Source organism: Synchiropus splendidus, chromosome 16, assembly GCF_027744825.2.
Source record: "Synchiropus splendidus isolate RoL2022-P1 chromosome 16, RoL_Sspl_1.0, whole genome shotgun sequence".
Classification (NCBI taxonomy): domain Eukaryota; kingdom Metazoa; phylum Chordata; class Actinopteri; order Syngnathiformes; family Callionymidae; genus Synchiropus; species Synchiropus splendidus.
This window is the reverse complement of record NC_071349.1, coordinates 16104245-16119080: the sequence shown is the minus strand read 5'-3', so window position 1 is coordinate 16119080 and position 14836 is coordinate 16104245. Positions and strand designations below refer to the sequence as shown.

The following is a 14836-nucleotide window of genomic DNA, read 5'->3' as shown; positions in this document are numbered from 1 at the left end:
CCCTCTTAATCAAGTGCTGCTGTCTCCAGGCGCAGGTGTCCTCCCTCACCATGCGAGAGCTGCTGAGGATGGCCCGAGACATCGCCTGTGGCTGTCGGTACCTGGAGGAGAACCACTTCATACACAGGTTCACATCCGCTCAGTGATACTTGTCGATGGCAGATGATAACCAAGACGTGTTTTTCAGGGACATCGCAGCGAGGAACTGCTTACTCACCTGCGTTGGAGCCGACAGAGTCGCCAAGATCGGGGACTTTGGCATGGCGCGAGACATTTACAGGTTTGTGATCGATCAAAGCCCATGATGGATGAGGTGACGCGTAGCTCCCGACCATCCGGCGCGGTTTAGGATATAAATCCACTTTGTTGATGCTACTTTTCAGCAGAATAAGAGTTTGTTTTGAAAGCTAACCGCTGAGTGGTTTGTGACCGCAGGGCCAGTTACTACAGGAAAGGCGGACGCGCCATGCTGCCGGTGAAGTGGATGCCACCCGAGGCCTTCATGGAGGGAATCTTCACCTGCAAAACTGACACATGGTAGGAGACACAGAAGTGCTGATTCCATGACACAATGCAGAATGATCGCAGATGTTTCTTAGCAAATAATTCAGTTGCTCAACTCATGAACAGATGAATGAGCAAGTCTCTAAACTCCCTTCACACTTCACTGCGTAAATACATGTGTAAATACTCGAGAAGAGGATGTTTAAATGTGTCGTGTGTAAACAGAAGTCAGATCTCCCCTGCAGCTGAGAACAGCTGCCACTAGGGGGACCATGATAGCACAGCCGTGAAGAGACTCTAATTCATCACTTATTCAGCACCACACAGGAGGAGACGCATAAGATCTGATGGCTTTTGGAGCTCAGATTTACTGTTATCTTATAGGACGTACCATGCAAGTTGACATTAACAAAATAGAATGAAGAATAAATAAACTTGAAGATGATTGAAATACTTTATTTATGGTGCAAAATATATATTGTTTTTGTCTTCAAAGTACTTATTAGGACTAAGTGTGTTTTCCTAGCTTGATACAGTACAGAAAAAATTTTGTTTTAATATTTATGGGATATTCTTGAACATTTTTTCTGCGTGTTTCTCTGTGTGCATGTACCTGGTTTATCCTTGCTTTTGGGGCCCACTTCTTTGTGAGGACCATTTGGCCAGATCCCACAACAATTCCAAGCCTCAATTGGAGGATGAAGACACAGAAATAACTGGGTCAGATTTAAGCTTGGTGAAAAGTCCTGGTTAAGGTTAGCCATTTGTTTGGCTGGGGAAAGGGTTATGGCAATGTTGGAGACTCAAAGACAAGCAGGAAACACATTTCTGGGGAGCTGTAGAGTAGAGCAAAGCAGGAAACACAACATCCAAAAATAAGCTCCAAACTTCAATGCTGGAGCTGAAGAATAGAGCAGGCAAGACAACGGTCAATGTATGTGCTGCAGAAGGACCAAGCAAGAAACACGATGGCAAAGAAAAAAAGCCACCAAAGCAGGATTTTCGATGTCTGACATCCAAAAATCAAATCTGTGACTCAAGAAATAGAAAAAGAACAAGAATCAAAAACACAAATATAATAAAATGTGAAAAGAAAGGTGATAAAGTGATACCCTTCAAAAGCAAGTTCAAAAATGTAAGCGACACAATTGACCAAACACCAGTGCTAAATAAGATTTTCGCTTGGATGCATGTCAGCCATTGAGTTTTCGCTGACTCTGAAAAGTAATGTACATGTTGTAGAGCTGAACAGCTATGAACCTAGGAAACCAAAGCGTAGCTTCCCGCAGGACTTTGGTTTGGGACCCTGAGCAGCTGCTTGTTGGAACAGCACTGCGCCCGGTGTCAACAATTTATTTTTCCAGTTTAGTTTTATTTAGTTTAGTTTTATGAGCCATGTTGCCTTTCGTGGTCCACTGTTGTGTTTTGGTAATTTGTTGTGATAGTTTTCGCACCATCGAGAGCCTATTATCGTTTCACATTTTGCCTGCCGGTGACAAACAAGCCTCATGCAATTGTGCTAGTCTTTTGACTGTGACGCGTGTTAGTCTATCAGGCAACCTGGATGTCATTTAGACTCCGTTCACTCTGCTGCTGTGGGAGTTTAACATGAGAAAAAGTCGTAATGAAAGGTAAATGCTACTGAAGCACCACGTTCCTGTCAGGAAATAACAGCTGACTGCAGCCAAATGTTGAAATGAAAACGGAGCTCATTGAGGCTGCCTTGCCTGAAATCCGGAACTTAATGATAAACAACTGTACATGCGGATCATGGAGGAGGTTGGAGTGATGTTCTTGAGGTCCAGAGAAGTATTACAAGCCTGATTACTGGGTTTAAAGACGTTGCTCCCGGGAATTTAAGAGGGAACATATCTGATAGAGTTTACTGCCTCTCGGCTTGCAGGTCATTTGGAGTACTGCTGTGGGAAATCTTCTCTCTGGGTTACATGCCGTATCCATGTAAGACCAACCAGGAAGTGCTGGAGTTTGTGACCAGCGGGGGGAGAATGGACCCACCGAAGGGCTGCCCAGGCCCAGTGTAAGTTCTCAATCATGATGGTTCTTGTTCCAGTCTGTCTTAATCTATCCAGAACATCAGGAAGGAGTCTCGCAGAGAAGACCCTACAATCTCACCGTGTCCGATTTGTCATGTCCCTGGTGTATCTTCTGTCCAGTTATCGGATCATGACTCAGTGTTGGCAGCACTGTCCAGAGCACCGCCCCAATTTCTCCACCATCTTGGAGAGGATCAACTACTGTACTCAGGTGTGGTGACTCCCACCCGACCCGACCTTTCACATTTGTTCCTTTGATGTAACTGTTCACACCTCTTCACACCAGGACCCTGACGTCATCAACACGCCCCTCCCAGTGGAGTACCGCCCCTCCGCCGACGACGGCAGCGCCATCATCCGCCCCGCCGATCGCAACCCCTCCAGCTTGGCGGCCGTTTCTCATACTTGCACGTCTCAGTTGTCCCCTCTTGGTCTAGGATCCGTGACGTTCCTTCCGCAGCCCACCAAACCGTGCCTGAGGACGCCGCCGATCCATCGTGACGTGGAGGCGCTGGAGCCCTCGTGGGCGGAGCCTGTACCTGCATGCACAGGGAGCCACTCGCTGCACCCTGAGCAGCAGCCCCACAAGCCGTGCTCCCGGACCAGCTCCTCCTCTGGGAGCCAGCGGCTGAAGAACAAAACTAAGAATCTGTGGAACCCCACCTATGGCTCATGGGTCTTCAGGGGGAAGAAGTCGGTCGCCCAAACTCAATCCATGCCGCTGTCCAGCGCCGCTTCATTCAGTGCCACCGCTCCCGAGGCGGACGCTGCCAAGTGCTCCCACCTGGCTCCCTCCAGCCACGCCTCCTTCTCCTCCCCGCCTCCACCCTGCCTGAACCCAGCCAGCGTGTCCTACAGTGAAGGCGGGAATGGCTCCAAGTCCGGGGTGGACCTGGCCAAGCTGCAGAGTTTCCCCTGCGGCAACGTCAACTACGCCTACGACGAGCCGAGTTACGAGGCAGAGAGCCTACCGCTGGTCACGCCCAGAGCTGCCGAGGCCCCCGCGGGGGCCCACCTGGGCCTCACCCTGGGACTCCAGGCCTCAGCTTGCGTGCCGAAGCTGCTGCTGAAGCGCCACGCCAGCTACGGACACGAGGACATCAGGAGACATGCCAAAGCTGAGAAACCCACTCGGGACAGAGACTCGGGCTTCTCTCTGTCTGAAGATCTCAGCGTCACGCCGATTTAGGCTCATCATCGTGCACAATCCGAAATGTTCACGTCTCAGCTTAGACGTGAATCCTGGTGCAGCGGCTGAGGTGCATGAACGGAAGCCATATTTACTGCAGTGAACAGCAACTCTCTTCACTCCTACTGACAACAGACTCAGAGCTCGATCCTCTGTCTGGCATTAGCGTGCCACATGACTCCGCAGCATGTGCCCCTCACGCTGACCGTCTCATTGTGCGCGACTCTGACTCTTCATCAGACCTAATCTTCTTGTGTTTCATTCGTGGGGCTGTGATCCGTAACTTGTTTTGAGTGGTCCAACCGACTCTTGTATCTCATCAGAAGTCACAGTCTGAGCAAGGACGATGCCCAACAACTCATTTCCGTCGGGTTTTCTGCTTGACTTGTTAATGCCACGAAGATACCGACTTGTGTTACATCTATTAGGGAAACACCAACTTCATCCCTGGTGTCACCAACTCTTTTTCAAGTGAACAGGACCTTATATGTTGCACTTTCCATGCTAAAGAATAAGTGCCACCCACTTACGAGTTGTGAGTCTCTTCTTAGACTTGGAATCACAAAGGAATTATCTTCCAAAACAGCCCGAGTGCAGCAGGGATCTTGACGTAATCCCCTCATATGCCTCCAGATGGCAGTGTTTTTTTCTGTGTCACCCACTAACATACTTGCATGACTGAAAACAAAGGCAGGGGGACCCCTAAACTAACGCGCCCCCAGCTGGATGGGTACATGAACACCTGGTACTGTGACATGGACCCGGACTCTTGGGATTCCTCGTCCAAAATGCTGGTGTTGAGACCTTTCTTTTACTGTTATTTGTCATTATTTTTCATTTTAGTGAGTCAACAGTTGGAAATCATCATTTAAACTCTTCCTCTTGTTTGAACATCCATGTTTTGTTAGTTGTGAGCTTCTCAGTTTAAAAAAAGAATATATTCTTCATGGATATTTTGTGCTTGTATACTTTTGGATGCCAATCTCTTATTAACAGCATTACAGTCAAGTATAAGCTGAGAGTGCCTGTGCCCCTCCCGACCCCCCTTTTCAGAATCAGGGGTGCTAGCTGAATGTATTCATGTGTTGTGCTACTTGGTTGAATATTTTGTGGCTTGTTTCCTAATTCTCTCTATTATTACACAGACCTCTGAAAGTGAGAGAGTAATTTTCTACTCGGTTTTAAACGCGGGACTAACACATGACTATGTACAGTAAACCTTCTGATTTTGTCCTCATTTATTATATCTATTTGTAGTTGATCACTGCCACCAAGTCCCTCTGCGCTGCAGAACCTCAGGTCAGCCAGCAGGGGGCAAAGTTGAGCTCTGGAACTAGCTTGGCGCCTTGACCACTTCTTACTCTATCTAGTATTTATGTGGGCTTATTATTTGTCGGGATTTTACTGCTGTCAGTCGGGGTTTATTTTGACGGAATGAAAAAACTGCTGCATTCACTGTCAAATACATTCCCGTCCTCTTATGTAGCTGAAAATACTATGCAATATTAGATTATACTGTCTTTAATACTCTCACTTATATGTGCCAAAATAAATGGTCATATGCCAACATCCTGGTCTTTTGGTCTTTTAAAAGAATGACACCGCGTCTCAGTTTTAATGTCAATATTTATTCAGTTTTCACGCCTGAAATTTTACAAGATCACACCCACATACCAAAGAGTTGTACGGAACCATGTGGTTAACTTCCAAGATCATCTATATAACCAAAGCTTCGTCTATATTACAATGCCTGTCTTTACATGACGGCAATAACCTACCTATTTCTATTGAATTAATTTTCCCGCCATAATTGTGATTATGTGGTAACAGCCCCTTTTATTTGTGAACACCTGACAGTTCAAGTATTGTTTTGAGAAAGTGACGCAGCCCTTGTTATAAACAGCCTTGTTTTGAGAAGAAGTTAGGGGGGAAAAAACGAAGCGACAGTTTCAGCCTTGCCAACAAACTCTCTGTATTCACCACAAATGGTGTCGGCAGTGGGATGGCCACCTGAGGCGCTCACTGAATGGGACTTCAGGACAAGGTTGAATGAAGGAAAACGGTGGCTCTAAGAACTTGGGTTTGCTTCCCTGGACATGTGGACACAAGCTGAATATGCCAGTGATCCAGTGAGACCACATGACTGCTCTGTGTGTGGAGTTTATCCCTGAATCCGTTGCTTAAGAACAAGCCAGGATTCACTTCCTGGATCGCCAGGAGAAACGCTGAGATGTCAGGACCATAAGGCCATTCAAAGCATCCCTGTATTTCTGAAGTGAATAAAGGAATAACCCAAGAGATGGTGGGGCAGGGGACGGTAGAAGTGGACAGGTGAGGCATAGGCACTTCACTGCCAAACCAGATAGGGGTATCCCCCACCCTCTGACACTCAAGTGGACCTGCTACAGCATCCTAGGGTCTTGTGGAGTCCAGTGGAGACACCCAGGAGCACAGAGGAGAGACCTTCCCCCTCAGGAGCCTTCACTTATACCGGGTTGGGAGACTAGTGAGCAACAGTAGTGTTTTCCATCCAGTTTGAGTCAGTTTGGTAAATAACGCGTAGAAGAGAATCCCTGAATGCTTTTCTAAACCTTCCTCACTCCACCCCCCGATGCTTTCAACACAAATCCATGAAACCTTTTGAGCCTCCACTTCTACCAGTTTGGACATCTCTTAGTGAGCAGCAGCTTCATCGCCGTCGTGGCTGATGATGGACTCCAGCGTGTTGATCAGGTTCTCCAGCCCCTGCAGGTAGCCATCCTCCCGACTACCCTCTTTCCAAGGAACGTTGTGCTTTAACCTCTGGCCTGCTGGCAAGGCTGTGGTCTTCCCGAAGTCGATCATCCAGACCTGAGCGTTGTCGGTTTTGTCATGGATGAAGAGCAGGGAGCTTCCGATGACCTTCGAGGAGACAAGAAAAAGAGAACCGACTGTATATAATCTTAACACTATCAAGAAACCCAGTGAGTTGTGAGTCAGACAGGATGATGTCATCTCCGATAGTAGCGCCTCAGAATACTGCACTGAAAACCAGTCATACACCACGGAGGGGACAGTCGCTAACTTGAAACAGTCAGTAGTTCCATCCCTTCATGACCCATACTTGTCCAGAACAATGACTTGTGCAGCTCGGACCAGTGGACTCCCCTCAATGGTTCCAAAAATATATAGACGGAAAATCTGAATTTGCCTATTTCGCGTTCCGACTCAAGCTTCACCGCAGTCGCGAACAACCCTCACCTCATGGTGCATGAAGAAGTCGGATCTCTTCAGGGCGTGTCGGATCTCCGTCAGTCTTGTCACGTATGTTCTCTGTGGGTAACACACACCACTCATCAGAACCCCGGACGTTCAAAGCAGCCATTCACTTTTGCCTGGCTTGTGTGGAACTGATGAGTCAGCGACACCTACGATAATATTGGCATTCCCTCCGACAAAGCCCTGGAACACCAGGATGACATCCTGTTTGGAGTGGGTTTTCTTGAAGTCAGTGCAACACTTGCCGTCCGAGCTCTGAAGAGAGAAGACAACAGCTCAGCCATTCACTTCCTTCCCTGCTCAACTTGACAACTCTGCCATGCTTCTGTTTATTTTGCATTTAAAAAACATCTATTAAGAATTTCCACCGCGGCGTGTTGACTTCCCCTCCCTTCTAGTCGGTGTGTCAGCGTCCAAGCTGCTTGTTGATATTTCAAACTGGTTCCACCTCAGGCACCGGCACAGTGTCAGGCTGGGCTAAATATGAAAACATATCGCCGGGAGCCCTGGTAATGAATTAAGACAGTAAATAAAGTGAGCAGAAAAGATGCTATTTGACTGGTTTGACTCGTTTTTTTTTTCCTTGCAGGAGGACGATTTAAACTGCTGCAACACCAACCAAACCCTTTGTAGAATATGACGTTATACCACAGTATTATTTGACGCTGAGTCGGCAAAAAATGTTTCTGATATTACTCTCTAAGGAAGGGTTTTTAATTCTAATAACCTGTGGAACGTACAGTGCTGCAGAGGCACCTTCCAGTCATTTTAACTGACCTGTGGGTGGTGCCATTTGCCCCGCCCCCTCTCCCTTCTCTGTTTACTCTCAGCCAGCACAGTTACATAACTGCCCAGAAAACCGAATTATTGCGTTAGTCCTGCTAAGTTCGGACTTATAAAAATAGTGCAACTACTGGAGCACATTCCTCTCAGCCGGACTACACAAGCTGGATAATGTGGTTAACAGCGCGACTAAGCTAGCATGTAGCTGCGTAGCTGGACTAATGTGCGGTTGCGAGAGCTTCAGCTACGCAGCGGAAGTAAACAAACTTCGAGACTAAACATGTTCTAATGATGTCTAATAACCTTCTATATAGTTGTGTGTGTGTGACCGCGACGACGACGATTTTCAGCGTTAGTTCTCACAAGAAGAATTGAAGATGTTGTTGGTTTTAGGAGACCTCCACGTTAGCAACTGTTAGCATGGTTGCTAACCTTGACAGGGGTCCAAAGTGTGACTGCTTTAGTTACTCGACACCTATCATTGTTGTAATACAAAGAAATTTGCTAGTTTTATCCAGAGTTCCGCCGAAGGAAGTGTGTTGACGGTAATGGCGACACCATGACGGGGACGACAGTCGCCCGTCGAGCTTCAAGCTTAAGCTAAATGAGTCGATCAGTCAGCGCGATCACAGTGTGCACCGTACAATAGAACAGACAACGCTATGCTCTGTACTCCGAACCGAGAACCGAGAAAAAGTTAGCGTATTGATTCTGGTTTCGAGGGAGAATCTGAAGAAAGGGGGCTGAACTTTGAGTCACAAAAATATTGCGTACCCTACCTTTGATACGGGGCTAACAGGAAAAACATATATATATATATATATATATATATACATGTATACATATACATATATGTGTGTATATATGTGTGTGTGTGTGTATATATATATATATATCTAAATTTAAATCTAATAAATAAATCTATATTTATTTTATTTTATTTCATTTTTAACAGTGTATTTCTGCCTTATAAGAGATTATTTATCACTAATAATTCATGTTTCCTTTCTTGCCCAAATCCTGTTTTACATCCTCGATATATCGCAGATTTAATTTTCCTGTTTTTTGTTTGTATTTATGTAACGCCTGGAACTTAGAGGTAACCAAAGTCTGCCGCCACCTTGGTGCCTTCTATCCTGAAGCCCAGCGTGTTGGTGGAGCTGATCGCGTCCCTCCACTGCATGTAGCGAAGCTTGGTGACGCCTTTTTGGCCGTGCTCCTGCGCCGTGGGCCCGTCACCGTCCACCGCCGTCATCTTCTTGTACAGGTCCTCCCTCAGCTTCGGCCGCTCCCGTGCTCGAACCAGCTCTTCCTCCAGGTAGGTCCTTAAAACAACACGAGGATGAAAACATCTTTCAAGAGCAGGAGCTCAATGTTTACAGACAAATGGCCTTTTGTGCATTTATCTAAATAGCAAATGATGTTTACTTTCTGGGTTTGTCTTGTATTCTCACTCCACATTCTTAGCACTCACATGTAAGGTTTCTGGCCTTGAACTTGAGTTCAACTGCAGACAATGCAAACGGCATTTGAGGGGAGCTTCAGTTTCAGTGATGTTCTCGTCCAAATTTTTACTTTTCTCGTTGCAAAAGCTGAGACGGAAATGTGAGGAAAGAAGGAACAGTGTCTGCTGTTCTTGGTGAGGAATCTCACAATAAAGAATCCCAACATTTGTCGTGGAAAAACAGAAGATTTCAGTTTCATTTTGCGAACAGCACTTCCTCCTCACTGAAGCGGAAGCTGAGGGGAGACTCCAGAGTGCAGCGCTCATCTCTGTCAAAGTGTTTTGCAAGATAGCGGTTTTGCAACCCTGCGGTCTCATGTGTTTATGACAAAGGGGAGTCTCCAGGGACACCCTGAACTGGCCGAAAAACAGACGCCAGGAAAGCAAGTGAATAATCCATGAAGCCGTCGACCACGGCAGAGCACAAGTGAGAAAGCACGGGGCCAAACCATCCAAGAGTCGTGGCTGTTCTCAGTCTCATAACACTGACAGGAAGTGATGGGTTGCTCTACGGTGAGCTTCTCTGGAGCTCCTTTAGCAGGAAACATCAAAACTCAAGCAGAGCTCACTTCCTCCATTCAGTCATTGTTTTGGTTCTTTGGTTCGCAGCTTCTGAACCACAAAGCCGACATCGATGTCTGAAGTCCTCAAACCTCTAACTAGCACCCTAAACACCAGGTTTCTCACTGTAGTGACTTGACTGTGCCTCATAAAGCAGCGGCCATTTTTGTAGTTCTCGCCCCTCAAAAGCTAGAGGCAGCCATTTTGTAAACTTTATCTAAATAGAAAATTTTACTTTCAAAGAAAAAAAAATCACAATAGCGCCCCCTTTTGGTTCAAATGACAATTAGAAACTGTCTCTGAGGAGTTTGTTGAGTGTGGTTCAGTCACCTATGCTTTGCCAAAGGTATGTTCAGGTGACATCTGTTGCATCAAGTCAAAAGATCGGAAATCCGATATTCGCCTAATGAAAATTTTACAGTAGAAGAAAAAGCTGATCGTAGTGGAAGCAGGATGTTACGACTCATCGATCTGGATCTGATGGACACAAAGACTTTCATATACCTTCACGGTAGGTCAAGACAAGCTGTGTTGATGTCCCGCCCCCAGCAGACTGACCTTTACGCGACTTGAGAGGCGGTGGGAGTCGTTGGTACACAGTGGCTCATCACGGAACCCACGTTTTGGACCACCCCCAACTCTGCGTCCCCAGACTCATGACAGAAAAAAAGGTTTCCTACCTCAAACCCATCTTGCAATCCATGACGTTGGGCTGTTCGAAGTTGGTGAGCAGATCTGTCATCTGAAGAAATGACTCCCCTTCTCTCTCCACAACGCCGTGGTACCCGGGAACGAACGGGAACAGCGCGTCGTTTCTCAGCTTTTCAAAACACTGCATCTCATTTTCGGAGAACTTCTTCAGTATGGTGCCCTCATCTGCCGCCTTAAAGTTCCCTGGGAGGAGAGCAAACTTGAGTGTGCCTGGAAAGGTTGTTGAAATACACGGCGCCATCTTGTGATCACACCTTTATGGCCAGCGAGCTGGACCCAGTTGACTTTTTTCCTCTGTGTGGCGGTGATGGAACACTGGACAATGGTCTTCAACTTCCACCACGGTTTATTCTGGTGGAGGAAAGCAGCAGCACAACACAGACATGAAGCAAGGGGAGGACGGATTTTGCTCTATGAACCACTTATGATTTGGTCACCACAGGAAAACCACCCTCTCAGACAGAAGGCCTGAACTAGAATGGAAACTTTTCAAGGCCAGACGACCTTTCCAAGCCCACGCCTCACTTCAATGTCAAGTTATCAAGGCTTTTCAAGGCAGAATAATCACAAAACTTCAACACCTTCACTTCCCCTTCTGCGAGCTTGAGTTGGCCACTGGTATGTGACCAAAACAGGAAATGAAACAGCATCATTTTCAACAGTTCAGCGTCCACATAAACAAAAGCAGCCATCTTCCAAGACCTCTAAATGTCAGATGACTCTTCACTCAGTGCTTTCTTGTTGACTGATAATATCTCGTGGCCACGGGAAAATATTTTCACGCACAGCAAAATCAATGGCGCGTTAGAAGGCTAAGAACACAGGTGACAAGACACGAGATAACAAGATATTTCACTTCCTGTTGATAGGATGATGTTGATCACTTTGAATGAATGGTGTCGGAGAATGAGAGATGAGCAGCGATCGAGCCTCTTCACCAGCAGCCTGCATCGCTCATGTTCCTCGTCCGACAGTCTGGCCTCCTTAACTCTGAGATATCCAACCATGAGGGCAGGAAACAGCTCGTATTGATTCTACAGTAGCTGGTTAACTTGTGAAACTAAAGACGGCTTTGTCATGTTTTTCTTGGAGGCTAAATTTAGCATACTTATCTCCATGTTTACAGTCTACATCAATGACTCCTTCTTGACACACAAACATGCAAGTTTAGTGTCTCTGTCTCAACATCACTCCCAAGAAATTCCCAAGTTCAAATGGTGTTCAATTTGTCACTGCCACCTGTGTCGCAACATACGCCTCTTATTTACCTCCATAATAAAAGAGGAGAATGAGAGCTCCGTCTGTCAGTACCAAGATGGCTCTCATTTATGGCTGCAGTTGACTGGAACACGCTTTTATATATTACATTAGCATCGATGAGTCGTGACGTCATCGCGCTCTCCAGCAGCTTCCTCAGTAAGAGGAGCAACCAGAGCATCACCGACAAATGAAATGAGAAGCAACACTTACATAACTTTCAAACCACAATTCAAGCAATTGAATATGCATTTAACACTATACAATAATTTGCCTTTATCGGCACCTAGCCGCGGGTGAAACCAATGCCAATGGGGCTCACTGTTTTGGACGAGCAGCCGAGTTCTATTGGTGAAGAGCAGAGCTTTCAGAGACAAATACATGTAGCTGATGAAAAGAGGAGCGGCCTGTCAGGTTATAAGGCAACGTTCCAGTAATTAACAAGTGATGTTTACATTGTGGGTTTGATCCGTTCATGGGTCTTTCAAAAGGGAATAAAACGTATTTATTTTATGTTATGAACTTTTTTATTGTTTATTTATTTGCATTCAAAGTTACACTGTTTTCTGTGTTGTTCAGTATTATTGTCATTTAGTAAGTTTGTGCAATTAATCCAAAAAAGTGACTTCTGTGTGTGAATTAGTTCAGGAGAAAAAAAAATATGGGCAATTATCGGCCTTTTTAGGCTTTAAAAAAAAGATTGTTGCCCCCTAAAGACTACAACCCTACTTTAAAAGCTGCACATGAGTGTAAACAAAACTTGCTTAGTTTCCTGGGTGTGCCTTTGTTGTTGAACAGTATTATAATAAAATAGGGAATACCAATAAAAAAGGAAATAAAAACATGAATAAAAACACGAACTGTTCTTCACTCTGCTTCTTTTCAATGTCTGTGTCAGAAATATTGACAGAATTGTATGAAATGTATAAATTAAAAAGCAGAGTGATGTAATAGTCATAGTCAAAAATAGTCAAATAACATGTTTTTAATGTATCAGAGGATTGAAAGTGAAATTATTTTTAGCACATTATACTTAAAAACATTTCAGCTCTTTGCTCTCTAGGAACTAGTCAATGAAAATAAGAAAGAAAAACCGAAGATCAAAGGATCAGTGGCTCGTACACTGGAACACGAGACCCACAGTAAGTGGTGAGTGAATGAGAGGGGACAAAAGAGACAAGGACAGATGCATCATACGAGGAGGAAATCTGTCCGGGAACTGGACTGGACAAACCGTGTTTGCAATGCAATGTGTATTCACTGTTTAAAGGGAAATGACAGCTAAAGACCTTTTATGGTAAAGACAAAGAGAGGATGAAGGACTTTAAACAGAGACGCACTCAAACACGGAGTCAAATGCTCCACGACAGTGTAAACCTGCATGTCGCCATGGAAAAAACATGACTATCACCTCGACAGTGGACTGAAATGAAAGCAGCGTTTGATGTTTTCTCAGGCAGGAATGTAAACTTTTAACCGGCGACCTACCATAAAATAACGTACTACTTTAAATGTCAGCCTTTTGGTGCTCAGATGAGGTCAAATTTCGGGGTCGCCTAGAAGGTCCGCGAGTTGAAGCAGAAACTCACCACTTCCATGTTCGAGGAAGACTCTGGTGGAGACGCGAAGACGGGTGTATGAAGTTGACAGTGCACTTTACATGTAGCTGAACATCTACAGTCAAACAATGGAGACACATGGCATAACGCATAGGAGGGCCAGCGTGTGACGTCACTAGATCCACAGGCTTCTGCTCCATACTGTTGAGGGATGGTGGTCTCAGATCACAGTCATAATAAGTGCCATCTCAGGGCCTTTTTTTAATTTTTCATCAGCCAAAACAATCTGTTTTCACAGTTGTTTGTGCGTGATTACCGTCATCATGACATTACGTTGCTAATAGAGAACAGTTTTTGTCAGAAGTAAATGTTTTATGGATCCACAAACGCAAGAAATAATTTGCCAAAACAAACGCACGCGAGAGCAAAAGTTTCATCGCGGCGAAATCAGCAAGAATTGTTTGGTTTCCAACTGCACTTTGGTGAGGGGTCCACTGACCTCTGCGGTGTCCACCACCTGCTCCAGGGTGACGATGCCTTTACCGTCTCTCTCGCCGTCGCTCGACTCCTCCGACTCCAGAGCGGAGGAGCCGGTGGAGGAGACGGAGGAGCTGGAGAGTTTCCTCCGCAGGGCTCCGTCCGCGGCATTGCCCCAGTCTTCCTGCCCCATCTCCCGGGAGGAGCCGCCCACCTCCGGGGTAATGGTCACCTGCGGTACCGGCCGCTCATCCATCACAGACGGCGCTGCGCTGTCGGTCCAAGGGCACTTTCCAGCGGCTTCCAAAATGTGCTCATCACCGATACCGCTCACTCTTTCGGGATTGTTTGGGAGGAGAGCGGAGTCACCCTTTGACCCGCGCGGGTCTTGTTATGTCACTTGGACCGAAGTTAGATGGCAGTTTGCTTCCTCCTGCTGCGAGTCTGTTGACAGGAAGCGAGCGTCTGATGCAGGAGGGAACCCTCTGGTGCGCGCGCATCCACGTGCACGCGCTGTTTCAGACGCGCCTACAACTTACGCCTCGCTCATAGCCACGTGTTCAAAGGTGAAAACCTGCTTTCATTCCATCAAATAAAATAGAATCATTTTGTCTCACTCGTTTTCTGAGAACAAACTTTTCTGTACCGCATTGGAAGTATACCTTTTTTTTTATAAACTTTAACTTCCAAATTTCGGACAGTTTCAACCAAAACTAACTTGTGATTTTCACCCTGACACTCCGTGTATACATTTGCGATGATTCACATTTTTCCTCTTGATTAATAATTAATTTATTTGTTCATAAATATGGACAGTTTTTCCCCATTCATTCTCATTTTCGTCGCCTGTGCGCGTTTTAGGAGGTTGGCGTTCCTGTCACCTGCTGTTCGATTAGGATATTGAGCCAAAAAGTTGGACAACCTAAAAATTATTCTTGAACCTCTTGAGTAAAAACGGTGTTATTATTCTTCTTTAAAG

General features: G+C 45.9%; 2 protein-coding genes across 4 annotated transcripts in view; one reads left to right on the top strand and one right to left on the bottom strand.

Moving 5' to 3' along the window:
- ltk (leukocyte receptor tyrosine kinase) overlaps positions 1-5399 on the top strand; it is a 47524-nt gene extending 42125 nt beyond the window's left edge. The window contains exons 24-29 of one of the 3 annotated variants that reach the window (XM_053845592.1): positions 30-127; positions 188-280; positions 436-537; positions 2408-2542; positions 2679-2769; positions 2845-5399. In XM_053845592.1, the coding sequence (XP_053701567.1) occupies positions 30-127; positions 188-280; positions 436-537; positions 2408-2542; positions 2679-2769; positions 2845-3747 (1422 nt within the window). In that variant the 3' untranslated portion in view covers positions 3748-5399. The remainder of the gene's footprint in view (positions 1-29; positions 128-187; positions 281-435; positions 538-2407; positions 2543-2678; positions 2770-2844) is intronic. The other 2 variants (XM_053845591.1, XM_053845590.1) reach the window with 2 other exon arrangements.
- Positions 5368-14301, bottom strand: itpka (inositol-trisphosphate 3-kinase A). The gene is made up of 7 exons (XM_053845593.1): positions 13880-14301; positions 10819-10915; positions 10534-10747; positions 8909-9113; positions 7159-7260; positions 6988-7059; positions 5368-6648 (listed from the first exon to the last, which is right to left on the bottom strand). Exons 1-7 carry the CDS (start codon positions 14111-14113, stop codon positions 6421-6423), a joined length of 1152 nt encoding a protein of 383 aa, XP_053701568.1. The 5' UTR covers positions 14114-14301; the 3' UTR covers positions 5368-6420.
- Between the last annotated feature and the right edge of the window lie 535 nt (positions 14302-14836).

Coding starts and splice junctions, on each gene's coding strand:
- itpka (XM_053845593.1), bottom strand. CDS start 14,113: ATGGATGAGCGGCCGGTACCGCAGGTGACCATTACCCCGGAGGTGGGC. Junction 10,748..10,818: donor CCAGCTCGCTGGCCATAAAG/GTGTGATCACAA, acceptor CTCTCCTCCCAG/GGAACTTTAAGGCGGCAGAT. Junction 7,261..8,908: donor TCAGGATAGAAGGCACCAAG/GTGGCGGCAGAC, acceptor TTCTCTCTTCAG/AGCTCGGACGGCAAGTGTTG.